Consider the following 17,369-nt stretch of genomic DNA (forward strand, 5'->3'; position numbering starts at 1 on the left):
TCTTAAAAAGAACTGCCAGCTACGCACGCTATCTTCTTGTGCCTCATCTCATGAAGGAGAGTATCTAATATGCAGGCACTGGATTTGTCAGGCAGCATATTTACCTAGGAAAAATAACTTTCACCAGCTCTAGAAGAATAAACTTTACTACCCATTTCTAACCTAGTCTTCCTGGGCTATTAAAGTGTGAGTGTGATAAAATGTCCTAGAGTGTAAAAAGAAGTGACAAAAAAATTGAGGCCTGAAGGTGCTATAGTATTACTTAGTTTGATCAGGAGATGTTTAGCTCTAGTTTTCTCACCCATTCTGGCTAGATGAGTTAAATAGGTTTTACAAGAGGCAGGTATTGACACTTCAATTTTTGGGTCACACAGAGTGAGAGGGGCAATGGCCTCAGAAGCTTTTCTAGCTAAGGGAGATTAAAGTATATTATGTACTGTGTGCATTGGCCAATTGACTCAACAGATAAGACGTTTTCTTTTGAGCCTGTAACGCCTCTGTAGAAGAGCAGGTTTTGAAGTTGCATAATCCTCACCTCCACTAACAGAGAATGAAAACTCCCTACGTATTGAGAAGGATTATAGATTCTATTAAGTACATAGAGGCAAGGATTATCCAGCCCAACAACAAACAGTAGTTAAGTGAATCCTGCCCACATTGTTGGAGCACTTTCTATCCCTTGGCTCCGATTTGTAAAGGATAGCTAGGTTTGGGCCATTATTTTGATTGTCCAGAGGGCATCCCTGAAAATGCCAAAAACATCATAAAACAGGTACATTCTACAGGGGCGAAGATATCCCGCTCTTACACTGATGGAACAGGCCGCCTTTGTTTATTCCCGGATCAACAGCAATTTTATTTAACATTTACCATAAATTTACAGACTCGATTTTATTTAACTAGATTTCGCCTACTTACCCTGCACTTTCTGGTGGTTTTCACAAAACAATTGGGTAGGGAAGATAAATTGGAGCCTTGCCCTTGTGATAATTTGGCAGCTCAGAGCACTGTGCAATTTATGCTATTCTGCCCCCTCTATAAAGAACCAAGAGGAAGAGTTTTAGCCCCGATTTTAAAAGAAATTAGGCTGTGTTCTTATATTGATGGTTTTTATTATCTATTTTTTTTGGCCACTTATGATATATATACTAGGGTTTACAAATACATTAAGGTTGCTATGGCTATTAGGAAACAGTATTAGGCATTGCCACTGAACCTGATTAGTGTAACTCTCTACCACACAACCCTAAGTATTGATGTATTTTTATGGAGGGAGCCACATGTCATAATGGTGATAAGTGCCTTGTAATATAGATTGTATTTTCATTAGAAGATTGTTTTAAGGTGTATACTTTTCTCCCTTTCTTCGTAATGAATTGATGTGTATGAACTGCCTATTATGCTGTTTTGTATATAGAGCACTGGAATAATAATTAGTAATGATGATTTTATGAACTTTTATGTTCTTCTTTTGAAACTGAACAAATGTACTTCGACTTGACTTGAATCCTGCCCTCTGAGAGATTAATGTCATATGTTTTAATGATAAAGTTATTGCATAATATTGTTCAGATTTTATATTAGATGTTGACTAGTACATACAAAATTGACTTTACAAATTAATGTGACCTATTATGGGCTAGTAATAAATTAAACATAGGATAAAGTAGATATGCATTTGTTTTAGGTGCTGATTAAGTAAATTTTCTTCGTACTGTATGTTTCATTTTGAGAAAAATGGCAACAAAATGTTCTTTAAAAAAACAAAAAGAAAGAAGAAGCAGCATGGGACATAGTTATTTTTTCTGTGGACTGAAATGTTGGCTCGTGATTTTGATATAATGTTGTTTTTGTTGTTTTTCCGGAGAAATGTTGAACACAAAGATTTATTATAAGCCTAGGTTTGGGCTGCTGAGTTGAAAAAAAAATGAGCAGCATATTCCTTGCACCAATGACCTTATTGGTTCAATACATTCCTTCCCTAAAGTTTTTTTTTTATTCCAGGTCAATCCATGTGCATCCTGGAACGGCGTCAGCATCTAATTGTGTGTAATGACTCTAGTTGGTATTTTTAATCAGTAGAACAACATTTTTTTCAGCTGAGCACATATGGTACAACGTACAAGTTTCAATGTTATAATGCATCATTATTTCTATTTTTACTCACTAGTCACCGACATTAATTCCTACCTGTAATAAAGCAATACAGTGCGCACAGTTGATACCTTGCCAGTTTTGTACGACATGAAATCTCAATTCTTGAATGCTCTGTGACATGCACTCTCTTTTTCCAGTAAATGGTATTTTGAATGATAAATAATGAAAACAGAAGTGAAAATAAACACAAACCACACCATAACAATGAACAGTGAACGCAGCACTATGGACAATGCACACTAATAAAAAAATAGTAAGCGTACCTGATCAATAATCTTATAAATGTTGTAAGCGGCACCTCTTGCAACGGAAAAGGCTTCAAAATGAGGTGAAGCTTGGCCAATGCAATAACTACTGTAGCTTACGCTGAAAAAAATCTGGAAATGGATAGAGGACATTGCTTTCAAATAGATAAAGGGTAAATGAAAGAAAAAAACATGCATTGTTGTTTTACTACAAATGCAGTAGGTTACTGTAAAATAGTGAATTCTTGCTTGACAAGGGTTCATTTTCAATGTCAAACACACATTCTCAAAACAAACTATCAATTATTTTAATTTAAAACACAAATTCCTATATGACAAGTATTTAATTTTGGCTTGGTATAGTAATAAATCTCATAATACATTTTTTTAAAAAAAATCTTGCAGCTACTTAATACAATCAACAGTGACCACATACTAGAGGGATAAAGTTATCAGTTTATAAATGATACGCCTGTTAAAAGGGTTCTATAAACATTTTGGCGCTAATTCACACAGCCACTTGCAAGTGTGGGTTAAAGTTGCATGTGAAAATGGATTGATTGACATGTGCAAATTCCCGCGCTGAAAATGGTCAGAATTCTGCTCAGCCTTCCTGTCTGTTGCCTAGCCCTCACTCCTCTCCTCTGGTTCTTGCAGTCTTTTCATTCTTCCTGGTTTCCTTTCAGCCCGTTCAACTGATACTGAGTAGAGTAGCAAGGGTGCAGTGGGCCCTGGTGCAATCAAGGAAAATGGCCCCTTTGATTGCTGTTGGGATAGTAAAATGCAGTCATTATCAAGGTTCAAAGGGCCCCTCAGGGCTCTGGGCCCCAGTGCACTGCACCTGCTGCACCAATGGTAGTTACGCCTCTTTTTCTTTGTATTCAATCTTTTTTGAGCCTTCTTCATCACTGCTTTCAACTAAACATTACAAATTCTAACCACTGACTTCATTCCACCTCTCCCTAGCGCCAATATTTCTTCATTCTGGTCCTACTAGACAGGGCCTCTATACCGGCTAGTGTAACCATGCTTACTGGCAAGGTCTGGGTGACGGGTTCACAATCTTCAGTTCCTGGCAGCTTTGTTATGCCAAAATATGTCAGAAAGCACCACCATGCAGGTTCAGATTTGCCCATCACTCATTAATGACAAATTCATGTTCATACTTGCACACTGATATCTGGAGTGCAGTCCTCTCATTAATACTCAGAGCATCTTGAGATATGCTACTTCACCGAGTAATCCTAGTGTATGTTCAGATGTCCCCTTTGATTAGTAATCATTAAGGTATATCCCAATTGCACCAACACAAACTAATCCTCATCAAATGTTCAGAGTTACACTGCGAAATATTCAGTGCATGCAGATCTTTCCACATGCATAGTGATGGAGGGGCAGAGGGGAGCGCTAAAAAAGGGTGGGTGAAAAGAGTACACAGAACTGGTGGAGGTGGAGACAAAAAAGGTGTCAGGAACAAGGTCAAGATGCAGGGCATATGAGGGCATAGGTCATGAGTCAGGACTGTTAGAGAGAGACACCACATGGAGACAGCGCAGCAGGAGGAAATGTACTCTAGGCTGAAACTAGCAACTGTAATATCACACAGGGAAGTAGAAAACTGCAATTGTCTGATGATGCTGTTATAGCCACCTGCATATATGTAACTCGTCATCAGGACCAGATATGCATGGACAACAAGCGTTTAATTCTGAGGTACCAAGTAGCTTCATCAAATCCACTTTCCCACAGTAAAAAATGTACCATACTACTAAAGGAGTATTTTCAGCCATTGTACAAGCCTAGAGCCTGAAACACTTCTGATTATGCTAAGGCATTCATGATTGACTACATCTGAAGTGGCAGATCCAACAAGTGAAACAGATGATTATGTACAATATGCTGTAGGTGGCTCAGACTGGGTCCATTGCCCTTAGAGGACATGGTTGCTGTTGCTTTGACTGATGTCTGCCTTTCCATTCTAAGATGACTGCAGAATGGAATGAGCGGGCAAACATACCTCACGGCTAATCACTCAGCACAGAAATGGCAAAGAACACATTGCAAGCCAGGTACTGCACAATGTCATCACTACTTTTCAGTTAGTGAGGAAGTGTCATTTTTGAACAACACTCACATAGTGGTTGCACGACCTTGAGATTGTTGTGTGTGGGCTATGCAAGATTTGGGCATGTCAGAAATTGTGGTTTTCTGACAAAGACAGACAGGTGGAGAAGCACTACCTCTCATACTAAGCTACAGGGCAATTATCACTGAATCCCTCCCTGCTATTCCACGAACCATAGTGAGAGCTGATTTCATCTATCTTTCTGATTAGTCATCTCCTTGTGGAGGATGAAAGCAATTATCCAGAGGTCAAAATTGTCCAATAAACATCAGCTGTTGAAACCAAATCGGAATTAGAAAAAAAAATATCAACTTGAAGAACCACAGCTGAAACCAGGACTGGTAATATCTTGTGTTTATATGGAAAAGTTAATATCCTACCTGCAGTCTCTAGGAATTGTTCATCTAAAGAGCACATCGAGGTGGCCATCAGCCAGTAGAGAAGTAAAATGGTTTATTTAAACTGTGAACTAAGTTCTTTGTCCGGCGGGGCAGGAACATGATAACAGGGAGTGGCATTTAAGTTCAATAATCCATCCAAATTATTTATAGGAAGGCAGGTAGGGCACACAATCCATAATCGTTTAGCCTGAACGTATACCACTCATGTCAGGGAGATAGTAAGGAACAGACAGACACAGTGAAGTGAGTAAAAAGAGATGATACAAAAACTGTGACATCCAAGACAGGAGAACGCTCCTCCTATGTGACCGATGTCCAGGAGGCAAGATCAGAGCACTACCTGAAATGCATTTCTGGACACTGAAATCCAGAAAGAGAAAGATGGTGTCCACAAAGAAAGATGGAGAAGAGGGAGCTCAAACATGTCTTATTTAAGGAAATCTGATGTTGTCATGTATTAACTTCAAGTGTCTCTTATGGGTGATTCCTCAATTGCAACTGCCTTTATTGATTCCTTGGTGTCATCTGCCGTGAACAACAGTGGTGAACTCTTTGACATCCTCCAGTGTGAGAGAAATTAGGTTGTGGTAGATGTTGCAACTGCACCCGCCATCTTCCCAGAAAGTTCAAGACTTCATTGTTTAGTTGAGAAAATAGATTTTAGTAATTTAACTTAAGTTGGCCTTGGTTTAGAGTTCTGGACTATTTCTTCAACTTATGTTGGGAGTGCAAATGTGTCAAATATGAGCCAGTTTGGTGTGACCTGATGTGTTCACATTCCAGCTTCTCCTACTGTTTTGTTCGAATGGCCTTGCCCATTAGTGAAGTCGCAATTTGAAAAGAAGGATAAACAATGCTTGTATGGCAATCCGGGCCCAGAGGAGCTTACTGTTTATGTTGAAGTTACAGGGGGTCTAAAAAGGGTGTCAGAGTGACACCCATGCTCAGATGGAACACAATTTTGAGAGTACTTGTTTTTTATGAAAAGCCATCTTTTTCACTAAATATTGTCAAAACATGCCCCTGGTTTACCCTTTCATATCCACTGGCTCTTATAAGGTGATATATCCAGCAATATGTGGGAATTTATACAGTGTGAAATTGTCTATATAGAAACGGCATAAATGGGAGCACAGTCAACATTGAGATACATTTACAAATGCTCTTTCCAGTGTAATGTAATGAACTTACCACAAGAACATCTCCAATACTATAACCAAAATCTCCAAGAATCAAGGTAGTTCCATACCAAAATCCAAGACCATAACTTCCATATATAAAGAGATACACTAATCCAAGTGACACCTGTGAAGCAATCGCCTTTTTTATGCCAATTGCTTTAGCTTCTCCCAGGTTCCCAGTGTATCTACAGACAGAAATAACATTGTTGGATTTCAAAAAATTACTTTCTACAGAGTTTCATATTCATAGATGCATTGAATTCCGAGGCAGAAACCTGTTAATTTCTTTTTGTTGTCCACCAAATGCAACCACAGTTCTGATAGCTGAAAGTACTTCCTCTGCAACAGCTCCAGCTTTTGCGTAAGCAGAAAGTTCCTTACTTGTTAGCGAGACTAACATCTACAACCAAAAAAGAAAATATTTCAAATGGGAAATATGAAATTCAATAGTAATTAATATTTTCACCATACATTTTTATGAAAAAAAATTAGTCAATAAGGGCTTGATGTACAAGGGCGTTCCCTCATTCGCATGTGTGTGTGGCCCCATGCAAATGAAGGAATCTCTTTGCCTCTGCACCCGTACTGTATTATGGACACGGGCACAAAGGCAAAGAAGCTGTCAGGAGGTGCCCCCGTGAGAGAAGCCCTCTCAAGGGACAAAAAGGGGTTTAATAGCCCCCCCAGGCATACCCTTGCATGCGGGTGCTATCACTCAGTGCAACCACCTACAAGGCGATATCTAAACATGGAGTAGCTTTAATGCAGCCGCTCTGTATTTCACTTGAATGCGTTGCCCCCTGGGCAGCACAAGTTCGCAGCTGCCCTGCGGGAAGCTCATTCAACATAACTGGGCTCACTCTCCCTGTTTGCGCACGGCATACCTGTTTGAAGGTTCACTGTGGCGCAAACAGGGAAGTTTCGCCCTTATCAGCATATGGGCACTGGTCTCTACATTTCTAAGATGTAAATAATGAAAACTATAAACTATCCTGAATATCTAGTGCGACATATATACCAAACATGCCTAGAAATTAACACCGAGGCACTTTGCATAGAATAGTGAAGAAGACAACTACATTACAAAATCCTTGAAGGTAGCATTAGTTTAGAGACAACTCATGGACTTATGTGACTGGTGGCTGCAAGAAATCAGAGATTGACAATGACTAGGACGTTAAACTCATGGTGGCTTCATGAAATGTCTTTAGCTACTCCGTTGGAGATAATTTCTCACTTATGAATTGTAAAAATTAATTGAGCTTTATGTTTTACAGAAAGAGACGTAAAAATAGTCAAATCTCCAACCGCACTTGTCAAAACTGGCTCACCATGTGTATGATAAACTCACATGACAACAACATCCACTCATATTTAGGTCCTGATTACCAGTGGGCCAGATGGGGTAAGAGATTTATAGCTCCTTGTAAATGCCATGGATTGTGGTATTTACTGGGCACGGTAAATGGTAAATAGTTTCAATTCCAAGTCTCCCAGTGAAAATATGGAATTACATATACAACATGTTGCTTTACTACTCCAAACTCTGTTCACTCTAAAATTCACTAGGGGGAAGCTACAGTAGTACGGTAACTATTGCACAACTCACAACTGCAACCTCAGCACAAACAGGCGTTTGCTCAGGAATCAGGTTTAAACGGCCCACTCATATTCACAGCTATAAGGTAATACAGAAATAACACACACAAACAGGAGCAAGTACCCTTCACCTTTTTGCGCAGACCTGTAAATTATGGAGGAAATTAAATTTGCATTGGAGAACTCTGAAACCAAAACCTGTGTAAAGATCTAAGAGAACCCACTGAACTTTTATGTAACAAAGTTTTCACTTAGGCAGAAAGTCCAACGTTCATGAGGGTGGCGGAGGTCTTTCTTTGCCATCCTGGCTGGATGACAGCCCACCATATTAAGAGACCACTGCCGGCCCTGCAGGGGTATCTCTGCCTTCAGAGAAGGCACTAAAAGTTGATGGATGGCTAGTGTGGATCCCATTGAGCCTGGTTTAATCCATGCCTGACATGGGCAATAGGTCCAGCCACAGAAGTGGGGCAGCGTTTTTATCAGGAAAAGTCATGGAATAGTGGGTGGTAGGAATTTTGTAGATCCCTGTGGATTCAGCACGCTTACATCACAGAAATGCAAGAACAATGTGCACATATAGGCAAAGTTTGAGGTTTGAAGGGCATTGTGGGTAAGAAAACACCATGGGATCCATTGAGGCACATCACCATGGACTCCCCCTGGTGTCTAGAGACCGGGCCCAAATACCACAACTACCAGTATTGCCAACTTCTCCATATTGCATTTTGGGGCCTTTTGTGCACTATATCCAGCTACACAAGTGGGGTACTGTACATATCAGGACAAGTGTGGGAACACTGGGTGGAAGGAAATTTCAGGATCCCTTCAGATTCTGGAAGTTTAAATCACAGGAATGAGAGGAAAATGTGTGATTTCAGGAACATTTTGAGGTTTGCTGAGCATTTCAGAAATGTCTGGGATTGGTAGGTTTTCCCAGGAGGCAGCTGACCCTATCCTGAAAAGTGTCGCTTTTCAGCGCAGAAGTAGGACGATACTGGGATTTACCTCCAGTCTGCTACCCATATGTGAAAAAAAAAAACAGCCAATAAAACAAAATGTTCTCTTGTTAGTCTCCAGGGGAGCAGACATACTGTTGACCCTTTAGTAGGGAATGAGGGTGTGGGGTCTGGATGGGTGAGACACCACCCCAGCTTTTTATCAAATATATTTCTAGCATCCAGCGGGCTTTCTGAACGCTGGGCAAATTCATTGAAATCCCCTCTCCTTCTACCCTGAGGGCAAAATTAGGTGTTTGGCCCGCTTGAGTTGGGTATAAGGACCACTGCCAGGGTGCACCCCTTTGCTTTACCCAAATGTAAAATCCCTGATATACAGTGGGCTTTGTACCCCCAACTCCATGGGGGCAGATTAGGGGCAACCTTGCCATTCAGAACAAACCTTCTATCTGCCCGGGCAGGCATAAAGACTATTCTCCATTCTAGGGTGGGGATATAGCTCGAAGCCAGAGTAGGCCAACCCCTTCGCTTTGTGTGTTTCGGTGCCATGTTGAAATCCCTGGGGCCTAGTGGCATCTCTGTCCTCCGAGTGGCAGATTTTTGGTAAACACCCCAATCCACTCCCATGGAGGCAGAAAGACTGTAGTGCCCAATCTGGGCAAGGGCCAAGGCACAATGCCTGGTGAGCTCGCCCCACCCACTTTTTTGTTTTTGGGCCTATATTTCCCTTGGTGTCTAATGGCCATTCTGCTCGCGGGGGGCATATTTACACCTTCAATTCACACCCGGGGGTAGAAAGATTGAATCACCTGTTCTGGGATGGTGGTACAATGTGATGCCTGGGTGAGCTGCCCAACAGATTTTTCTTTGCCTGTATTTTTTCCCTGGTGCCTTGTGGCCGTTCTGTCTCACGGAGACAGATTTTGGGTAATCAGCCCCAGTCCGCTCCCAGGGAGGCAGAAAGATTGTTGCATTTGTCCTGGGGCGAGATGCCTGAGTAAGCCTCCTCCATCCCCTTTTTTTTTAGGGGCAGTCTGTTTTCACTGGTGTTTAGTGGAGTTTCTAGATCAGGGGTATATTTCCCAAACTGGCCCCTAGGGGAGCACAAAGACTGTTGCTAATTTGGATGGTGGGAATTCGACCTAATGCCTGGGTAAGCCACTGACACCTTTTTTAGGTCGAGCGTAGAGGCAGCTATGTGAGGCATGCTGAAATCCCTTTGTGGGCTGTGAAAACGCCCACCACACGCCCACCATTTGTATTGTTTGCTTGGTATGCCTTTACAATTTCCACAGTTATTGCTCGTGAATAGTGTACATTTGTTCTGCCTTGTGGCTGTTTTGTTCCCACCCTGATGACTGCCAGTGCTACATGGATCGTTTTGCTATGGGCCATATGTTTTTGTTTTAGTGCACTACTTTCCCTTTCATTCCTCTCCTCACTGCTCGCTGGCACACAGCACTGTTTGCAGTTCACTCCCCTTGCCTTACCCCAACACCTCCTGCCCATCCCAGCTTGTTAATTTCCAGTGTCATTGTTCTGTAATTGCTCCCCGTCATGCCCGGCGCTGCTTCTATGGTTCGGGCTAGTTTCACTTTTGGATGTAGACTTGTTTTCTTTGCCGCTTATTAGCACGTGCTGTGAAATGGCTAGAAAAAAGTGGTATCAAGCATAATTTTTTTTAAAGTTATCACGGGGCAGGCACTAACGTCCGTGCAGAGGAAGGGCAGGGCACCCGCCAGACAGCTGCAGTACTCTGAGCTCTGCTGCTGCCCCCACACCACTCCTGTTCTGTTCGGTAGACATCAGCTAGCCTGAAACTCATCCCACAAAGGAAACCTGCTCACAATGTAAGCCTTTTGGGGTGACTTGGATATAGACCGCTGGAAACTCAAAAATCTAAATTTGTGCATGCTTCTGCATGGGACTTTTGGGTTGTTGCCTTAATGCTTTCCACAAACAGTTTGAATAACGTGTAGTATCTAGAGGTCTACTTTGAAGGTGTGCATGAGCACTATGAAAGCCACTACAATAGCTTGCACCCCATTGAAGCACTCATGCGGTACTAGAAAACTGATACTAATTTCGGCCGAAAGGCTAATATGCATATGTCGCAAGCCATCAATTTTTTTCAAGTGCATTCTTTAGTTTGAAGAAAAATAGACTCTAGTACTTTCTAGAATGTGCCATGCATGGCATTTTTCACCAGTTGCCCTTTAAAAGCCATGGTCTGCTCATGTGACATAAAATGTCCTTGATGTTTAACTTTCCTTGGATCGGAGGGGGGCTAAAGCAATGATTGTTTGCATAGGAGGGGGTTTTAAAAAGAGGAGGGAGTTATACTTCTCAGGTACCCTGGTGTGGGAATATGCCCTGAATGTATTCCTTCGATCAAATCATTTGTTTCAGTAATCGTGGTGAGCACTGTATCTATGTTGAGATAGATTTAAAATAACAAGGAGAAGAACAACCAATCAGAAAAGCTTCGCAAATGTAAAGGCGACAGTGAAATTGCTGTGAAGATCCCCACAGTCTGGCTTGCCTTTTTTCATTCTAGACCGTCGTGGAAACCGGTCATGCTTCTAGGGCATATCCGTCCACTTAGGTAACAAAGCTTAAAAACATCGCCAAATTCAACAACTCTAGCTAAACACTTACAAGGTCCCAAAGGCGAGACATATTGGCTATGCCAAAGCTTGTTTTAATCCAAAACTATTCCCTGGTGTCTAGGAAGACTCGAGGTAAAGACTATTTTTATAGTTAGTAGGGTGGGAGCTCAGTTTGATGCCTATGTATGCCGCCCCCACCCCATTTTTACACTTTTTAAACAAATCACTGGTGTCTAGTGGGCTTTCTTCTATTCCCCTCTCCGGGTGGGGAGGGGTGGGGTAGATAAGAGATAATGACTTTTTTCCCTCAGGAGGGCCAAAAATACTTTTTGGGGGGCTTTTCTCAACCCTCTAGTATAAGTTCTTGGAGTCTAATGGGCCTTCTGACACCCCTAAAGGCCTCCTATCTGCCTACGGGGAGTGGGGTAATTGTTGGTATCATTTGGGGGTGTGGGGGCTTGGGACAATGCTTGGGTGGGTGACACCTTTTTCGAAATAAAAGAATACCCTGTGTCTAGTGGGCTTGCTCCCCCCAGGGCAGACTGGCGGTAAAAACCTCCTATCTGCCCCTGAGTTGGGAGGCAGAAAGACTGTTTTTATAGTTGGTAAGGTAAGGGCTCAGACAGATGCCTCGGCGGGCCAACCCACCACCTTTTGACATTCCTAAACTAATCCCTAGTGGGCTTTCTGGGGGGTGATTCAAGGTAATGACCACATATCTGCGCCTGGGGGAGGAAAAATACTTTTTGGGCGGAAGGAGGGAGGAAGCACTAGCACACTGCAGGGGGCTGCTCCCTCACCCCAAAATAACTTCCTGGTGCCTCACGGGCTTATAACCCTGTGGGGGGGGGCAGATTGGAGATAAGGATATGCTTTTAAATTGCCCCCAAACCATGGGGGGAACTGTTAAGGTGTGAGGGTCATGAGCTTTTGTTTATTCAAAAACAAACTCTTGCTTTCGAATTTCTTTTGAAAAAACAAAAGAAAGTTAAAAGTTTGGCAGACGGTACCGTCCATCAAACGTTTAACTCATTCACAGGAACTGCCATGATGGCAGTTCCTGTCAAAGACTGGAGATGACCGATGGGTCGTCAGACATCTCTAAAATTGGAATACAGGTAGTCCTTCAGGGCAAAGAGTATTTTACTCAGTCGCCCTGACGGAGAACAGCCTGTACTCCAAACTCTAAAACAGGCCCTAAATCTCCCTACCTCTCAGCCTTTCCATGTATGCACTTTCAACAAAGCTTGTTAGATTGGAATTAGAACAGTAAATTAACCCCCCACTTACACAGTTTCCCAAAGTTTGTTAGAATGGAGTTCGGATAGTTGATATGACCCCCCAAAATGTATGTATTATCTACAATGTTTGTTAGAATGTAGTTAAACAAGGTATGCATTTTTTTTTTTTTTTAAAACCTTTATTACAATTTCAGAGAAATACAAGTATGGGCCTACAACCAACAGGCCGGCCGCTAAAATGCAGTGTAACCCTAGGCACAGCTGAGCATTCACATCGATGAAGCAACAAAAAAGGGTCACTGGAGAGTTAATCATCGCAGTCGGCCGCAGCCGCAGTCCATAAACAAACAAGAAAGGTTTCATATTTTTAGGAAACGAAAAACAGCAAACACACAAGGCAGAGGAAATTAATAGCAGTAGCATGTGCCCCTCGTATCGAGGGAGTAATCCAACCCGGGTAGACAGAGGGGGGGAGGGGGGGGGCAAGGCCGAAGAAACCAAATTCACATGTCGCAGGAGCATACAGGAATGCGTGGGCTAGGGAGACAGAGCGGCATCTATCTCACGCATCTGAGGCGGGGCGCATATACCTCCACGATAGGAGTTCCAGGGACCCCACACCTTAATCCACTTCCCAGGCTTGCCTCTCGCCACATACACCGTTTTCTCTCTGAACATACACCAGTCCATGTGTTCTTTCCACTCGGAGACCGTGGGTGGCCTCTGGGAGCCCCACAATTGTGCTATGTCACGCTTCGCTACCATATAGCCCAGCGTCACCCATTGCGTCTGCGTCACATTGTAATCAGTCGGCTCCCAGACATTCAGCAAACATCTTCGTGCCTCCGGCAACAAGGCAACATGCGTGACTTCTTCTAACACCGCATGCACTCTGCACCAAAACCGAGTCACCTCCGGACACTCCCACAGGATATGGAGGAAACTCCCCAGGAGTCCACACAAACCATCCACCGAATACCCCATACGCATCAGAGCAGGCCCCGTGACGTACACTCTATGGAGTATTTTAAGCTGGACGAACCGCAACCGGGCCGGGATAGCCACCTCTTTCGGGGAGGCCACCGCCGACACCCAATCCTCGTCGTCCAGTTCTAAACCGTCAGCAATCCATGTCTCCCACAATGAAGCCAGCAAACCCATCCGATCATTAATAAGCTTCTTATAAATCAGCGAAATGGTGCTATCCGGCACATAGCCGTCCAATATCCTGTCCTCCAACTGGGAATGCTCCGGAATAGCCGCCACGTCCGAAAACACGGAACACAAGGCATGATGGACCTGAGCATACCGATAGTATTCCCTATCATTCAACTGGTATTCAGTTTTCAGCATGTCGAACGTCTTAAATTTCCCTTTCGTCCAGAGATCCCCTACCGTGCTGATATCAATCGTATCCCACTTATCAAAGCCTTTCGTAGTATACAGATAACCCAAACGCTGGGACGCATACAATGGCGTAGCCCGAGTCAAACGATCCCTCCACCCCATCGCCGCATTTGCTGCATGCCACACTTGTACCGCGACCTGTGTCGGGCCCGTCAACCGCGCATCAAGGGACCCAGAGTATAGCGCTCGATTATAGTCTCCGCCCGGCAATAGCAATTTGTCCATCTCAAAAGCCGGGTTCAAAGCAGGGCCATACATCCCGTGATTGACGGCAGCCAACTGGGAGGCCCAGTAGTATCGCTTAATGTCAGGGAGGGCGCCCCCCCATCATACCACGGTAGAGTTAGTTTGGCAAGAGCAATCCGCGGCCGCCCATCCCAAAACAATCGACGCTGGAGACACTCCACCTCCCGAAAATAACGGGCCGGCACTACGTCCATGGTGTTCTGCAGGGCGTACAAAAAGCGTGGCAGCGACATAATTTTGAACAGTGCTGCCCGGCCAAGTGGCGAGAGCGGCAACCGCCGCCAACCCGCCACATCCGCCCTTAGGCGCTGAAGGGGGGGGAGAAGATTCCGTTCGTAGCGGGCCACCGGGTCCAGTGTTATAAAAATTCCCAAATACGTAAATCCCGACGGCGCAATCTGGATAGGGCACCCCCGCGGAAGGGGGGGGGGCCTCCCCGGAAAGAACGTATACACAGGACTTAGCCCAGTTGATGACCAATCCGGAATTGCGACCCAAGGAGCTCAAAACATCCACCAACACAATGAGCGATTTGCGCGGTGATGCAAGATACAAAAGGATATCGTCCGAAGGTATGCATTTTGACAACTGTTTGTAGGATTGTAGTTATAAATATGTATTCCAAATATATATATATATATTTTTTTATGTTTTTGGGTTTGAGTTAGGTTACTGCATTTTACATTATTTTGAAAATGTTTAAGATATTTTAGGCATATTTAATTTAAGTGTATATACATTTTAAACTATTTCATTACTGCTAATTATCTTTTCTATTGTGTTTCCTAATTAGTTTTTTTTTTTGTATTTTAAAAATATAAATTTCTGTTATGGTGTAACAATTATGTTCAATAGTTTATTATATTTAATATATTTAAAGTATTTTATATATATATATATATATATATATATATATATATATATATAGGTTATCACTTATACTTATTTATAGTGTAGTTGAATATTTTATTAAAATTATATTTATTCATTTATGGATTTTTTAAATTTAATACATGTATTGTAATTGATAAATTAACCATAGTTTTATTAATTGCTAAAATTATTTTAGAGGTAAATATATTTTTTTACTTACTATTATTTCAAACTTAATAAATATTTGTAAATTGGTTAATATATATATATATGACTACACTTTGGTTACCTTGGATGTTGGTAGCTTGTATACAAGCATACAACATCAGTTGGGTTTAAGAGCTGTGCAACACTTCCTCAAAGCCCGTTCTATTTCTCTCCTACATCACTCAGAAATGATCATGGCTATGATCGAATTTTGTTTGACCAATAATTTTTTTCTGTTTGATGATGTCGTCTAGCGGCAGTCACAGGGCACAGCGATGGGCACCTGCTTCGCCCCCAGCTATGCCAATCTTGTCATGGGCTGGTGGGAGGAGCGGGTGGCCTCGCAGATGGAAGAATTTTCCAACTGTGTCTTGTGGCTCCGATATATTGACGACATCTTTTTAATTTGGAAAGGTGACCTCGACTCTGCCAGTGCATTTGTAAATAAATTAAATGACAACCCATATAATTTGGTCTTCACCAAGCATGCCAGTAGGACCTCTGTTGAGTTCCTAGATGTTAGGGTGGAGATTAGTGATCAAACCATACATACACACCTTTACCGTAAAAAGACCGCCGGTAACAGCATTTTAAGTGCATCCAGTTCCCATCCTCGCAAATTGGTATGCAGCATCCCATATGGGGAATTATTACGCGCCAAGCGCAATTGCAGTACAGAGAGCAGCTATCTAAATGAAAAAGCTAACATGGTGCAACGCTTTAGAGACAGAGGTTACCAGTCACAGACCATTAAAGAAGCTTGTAAAAAAGCTGATGCCGTTGCACGGAATGAGTTGTTACATCCAGTACAACGAACATCAGAAATGGAAAGCCTCCGTTTTATCACCACATACTCGGGACAGGCGCATGACTTGCGCCGTGTTCTGGATAAACACTGGCATGTTCTGCTGACTGACAATAATCTCAAGAAATATTTGACGAACCATCCGCAAGTCACTTTTAAGAGAAGCAACTCTTTGAGGGATGAGTTAAGTCCTAATGTAATTACCAGTGACACTACCTTAAAGAGTATTGGCAGGCCAGGATTTCGCTGCTGTAAAAACTGCAAGGCTTGCAGAAACAGTGTGGATTGTACAGAGGTACAATTTTCCAGCATGAGCAAAAAGTTTACCATCAAAAAAGCTCTTACTTGTAACACTATGTACTGTGTTTATGCACTAATATGTCCTTGTAACAAGGCATATATCGGCAGCACCATTCATCGTGCGAAAAAAAGAGTGCTAGAACATGTAAGGGCGTTGCGCCATAACAATAAACAATACCCAGTGGCACGCCATTTTTTCGAGCAACATGCTCAAAATGAAGGACTGCTTAAAATGGTGGTATTAGATGCTGTTATGGATACTGTACGTGAAGGGAACAAATTACTCCATCTGAGACAATTGGAGTCCAGATTTATTGTGGACTTCGATACGATGTTCCCTAAAGGGTTGAACTCGAGTGAAGAGTTATCTGTACATTTGCATAACTAAACTGTAATATTTATATTGTATTTACTGTGGCTAGAATCATGTTATACTAAAATTTGCTTTTGTTTTGTTTTATTATATTTTTCAGGGATTGGTATCATTATCATGCTGAGGCCCTTGATGAACTTGAAATTCGAATCACTCTTAACTGAATTGTTTACAGTACTGTACTTCTCTAATTTGCCCACTGGGGCTCTATGTTTAGGAGGAGTTTGTACACTGATGACCCTAGCTTACATAGCAACAGTAATCTGCCAATTAGGCCAGTAATTTTGTATATGAGGTATCCATGACTGCGGTGGTTTAACACCTGAGATATGCCCACTAGGGCTATAATTTTGTATATTGCTTGAGGTACAATGTATGCACATGCTTAATACTTTTTTGCTATTTGTAGCGTGTGGGGTGCAACTTACGCTGTACATTTACTGAATACATCATTACGTTGTGACAATCGAATTCTATCATTGCTATTTTTCATTTAAACCTTTTGTAATGTTACTTCACATTACAAGCCTTTCTGAATGAATTTTGTACTAGGCTAAGATGGCCGCCACGCTACCATTTCCCTGTAACATTATGTGGTCGAGATGAGTCTGCTGTTTATTTACGCACAATGAATTGTATTT

At 42.3% G+C, this 17,369-nt stretch overlaps 1 protein-coding gene across 4 annotated transcripts in view; it reads right to left on the minus strand.

Annotated features, from left to right (window-relative positions):
• Nucleotides 1-17,369, minus strand: part of LOC146789441 (ATP-binding cassette sub-family B member 5-like) — a 1,226,636-nt gene that overhangs the window by 373,463 nt on the left and 835,804 nt on the right. For all 4 annotated transcript variants that reach the window (XM_085631579.1, XM_085631577.1, XM_085631580.1 and 1 more), the window contains 3 exons: nucleotides 6,385-6,509; nucleotides 6,120-6,294; nucleotides 2,421-2,534 (listed from right to left, as the gene is read on the minus strand). In XM_085631579.1, the coding sequence (XP_085487705.1) occupies nucleotides 2,421-2,534; nucleotides 6,120-6,294; nucleotides 6,385-6,509 (414 nt within the window). The remainder of the gene's footprint in view (nucleotides 1-2,420; nucleotides 2,535-6,119; nucleotides 6,295-6,384; nucleotides 6,510-17,369) is intronic.

Source organism: Triturus cristatus, chromosome 10, assembly GCF_964204655.1.
Source record: "Triturus cristatus chromosome 10, aTriCri1.1, whole genome shotgun sequence".
Lineage (NCBI taxonomy): Eukaryota > Metazoa > Chordata > Amphibia > Caudata > Salamandridae > Triturus > Triturus cristatus.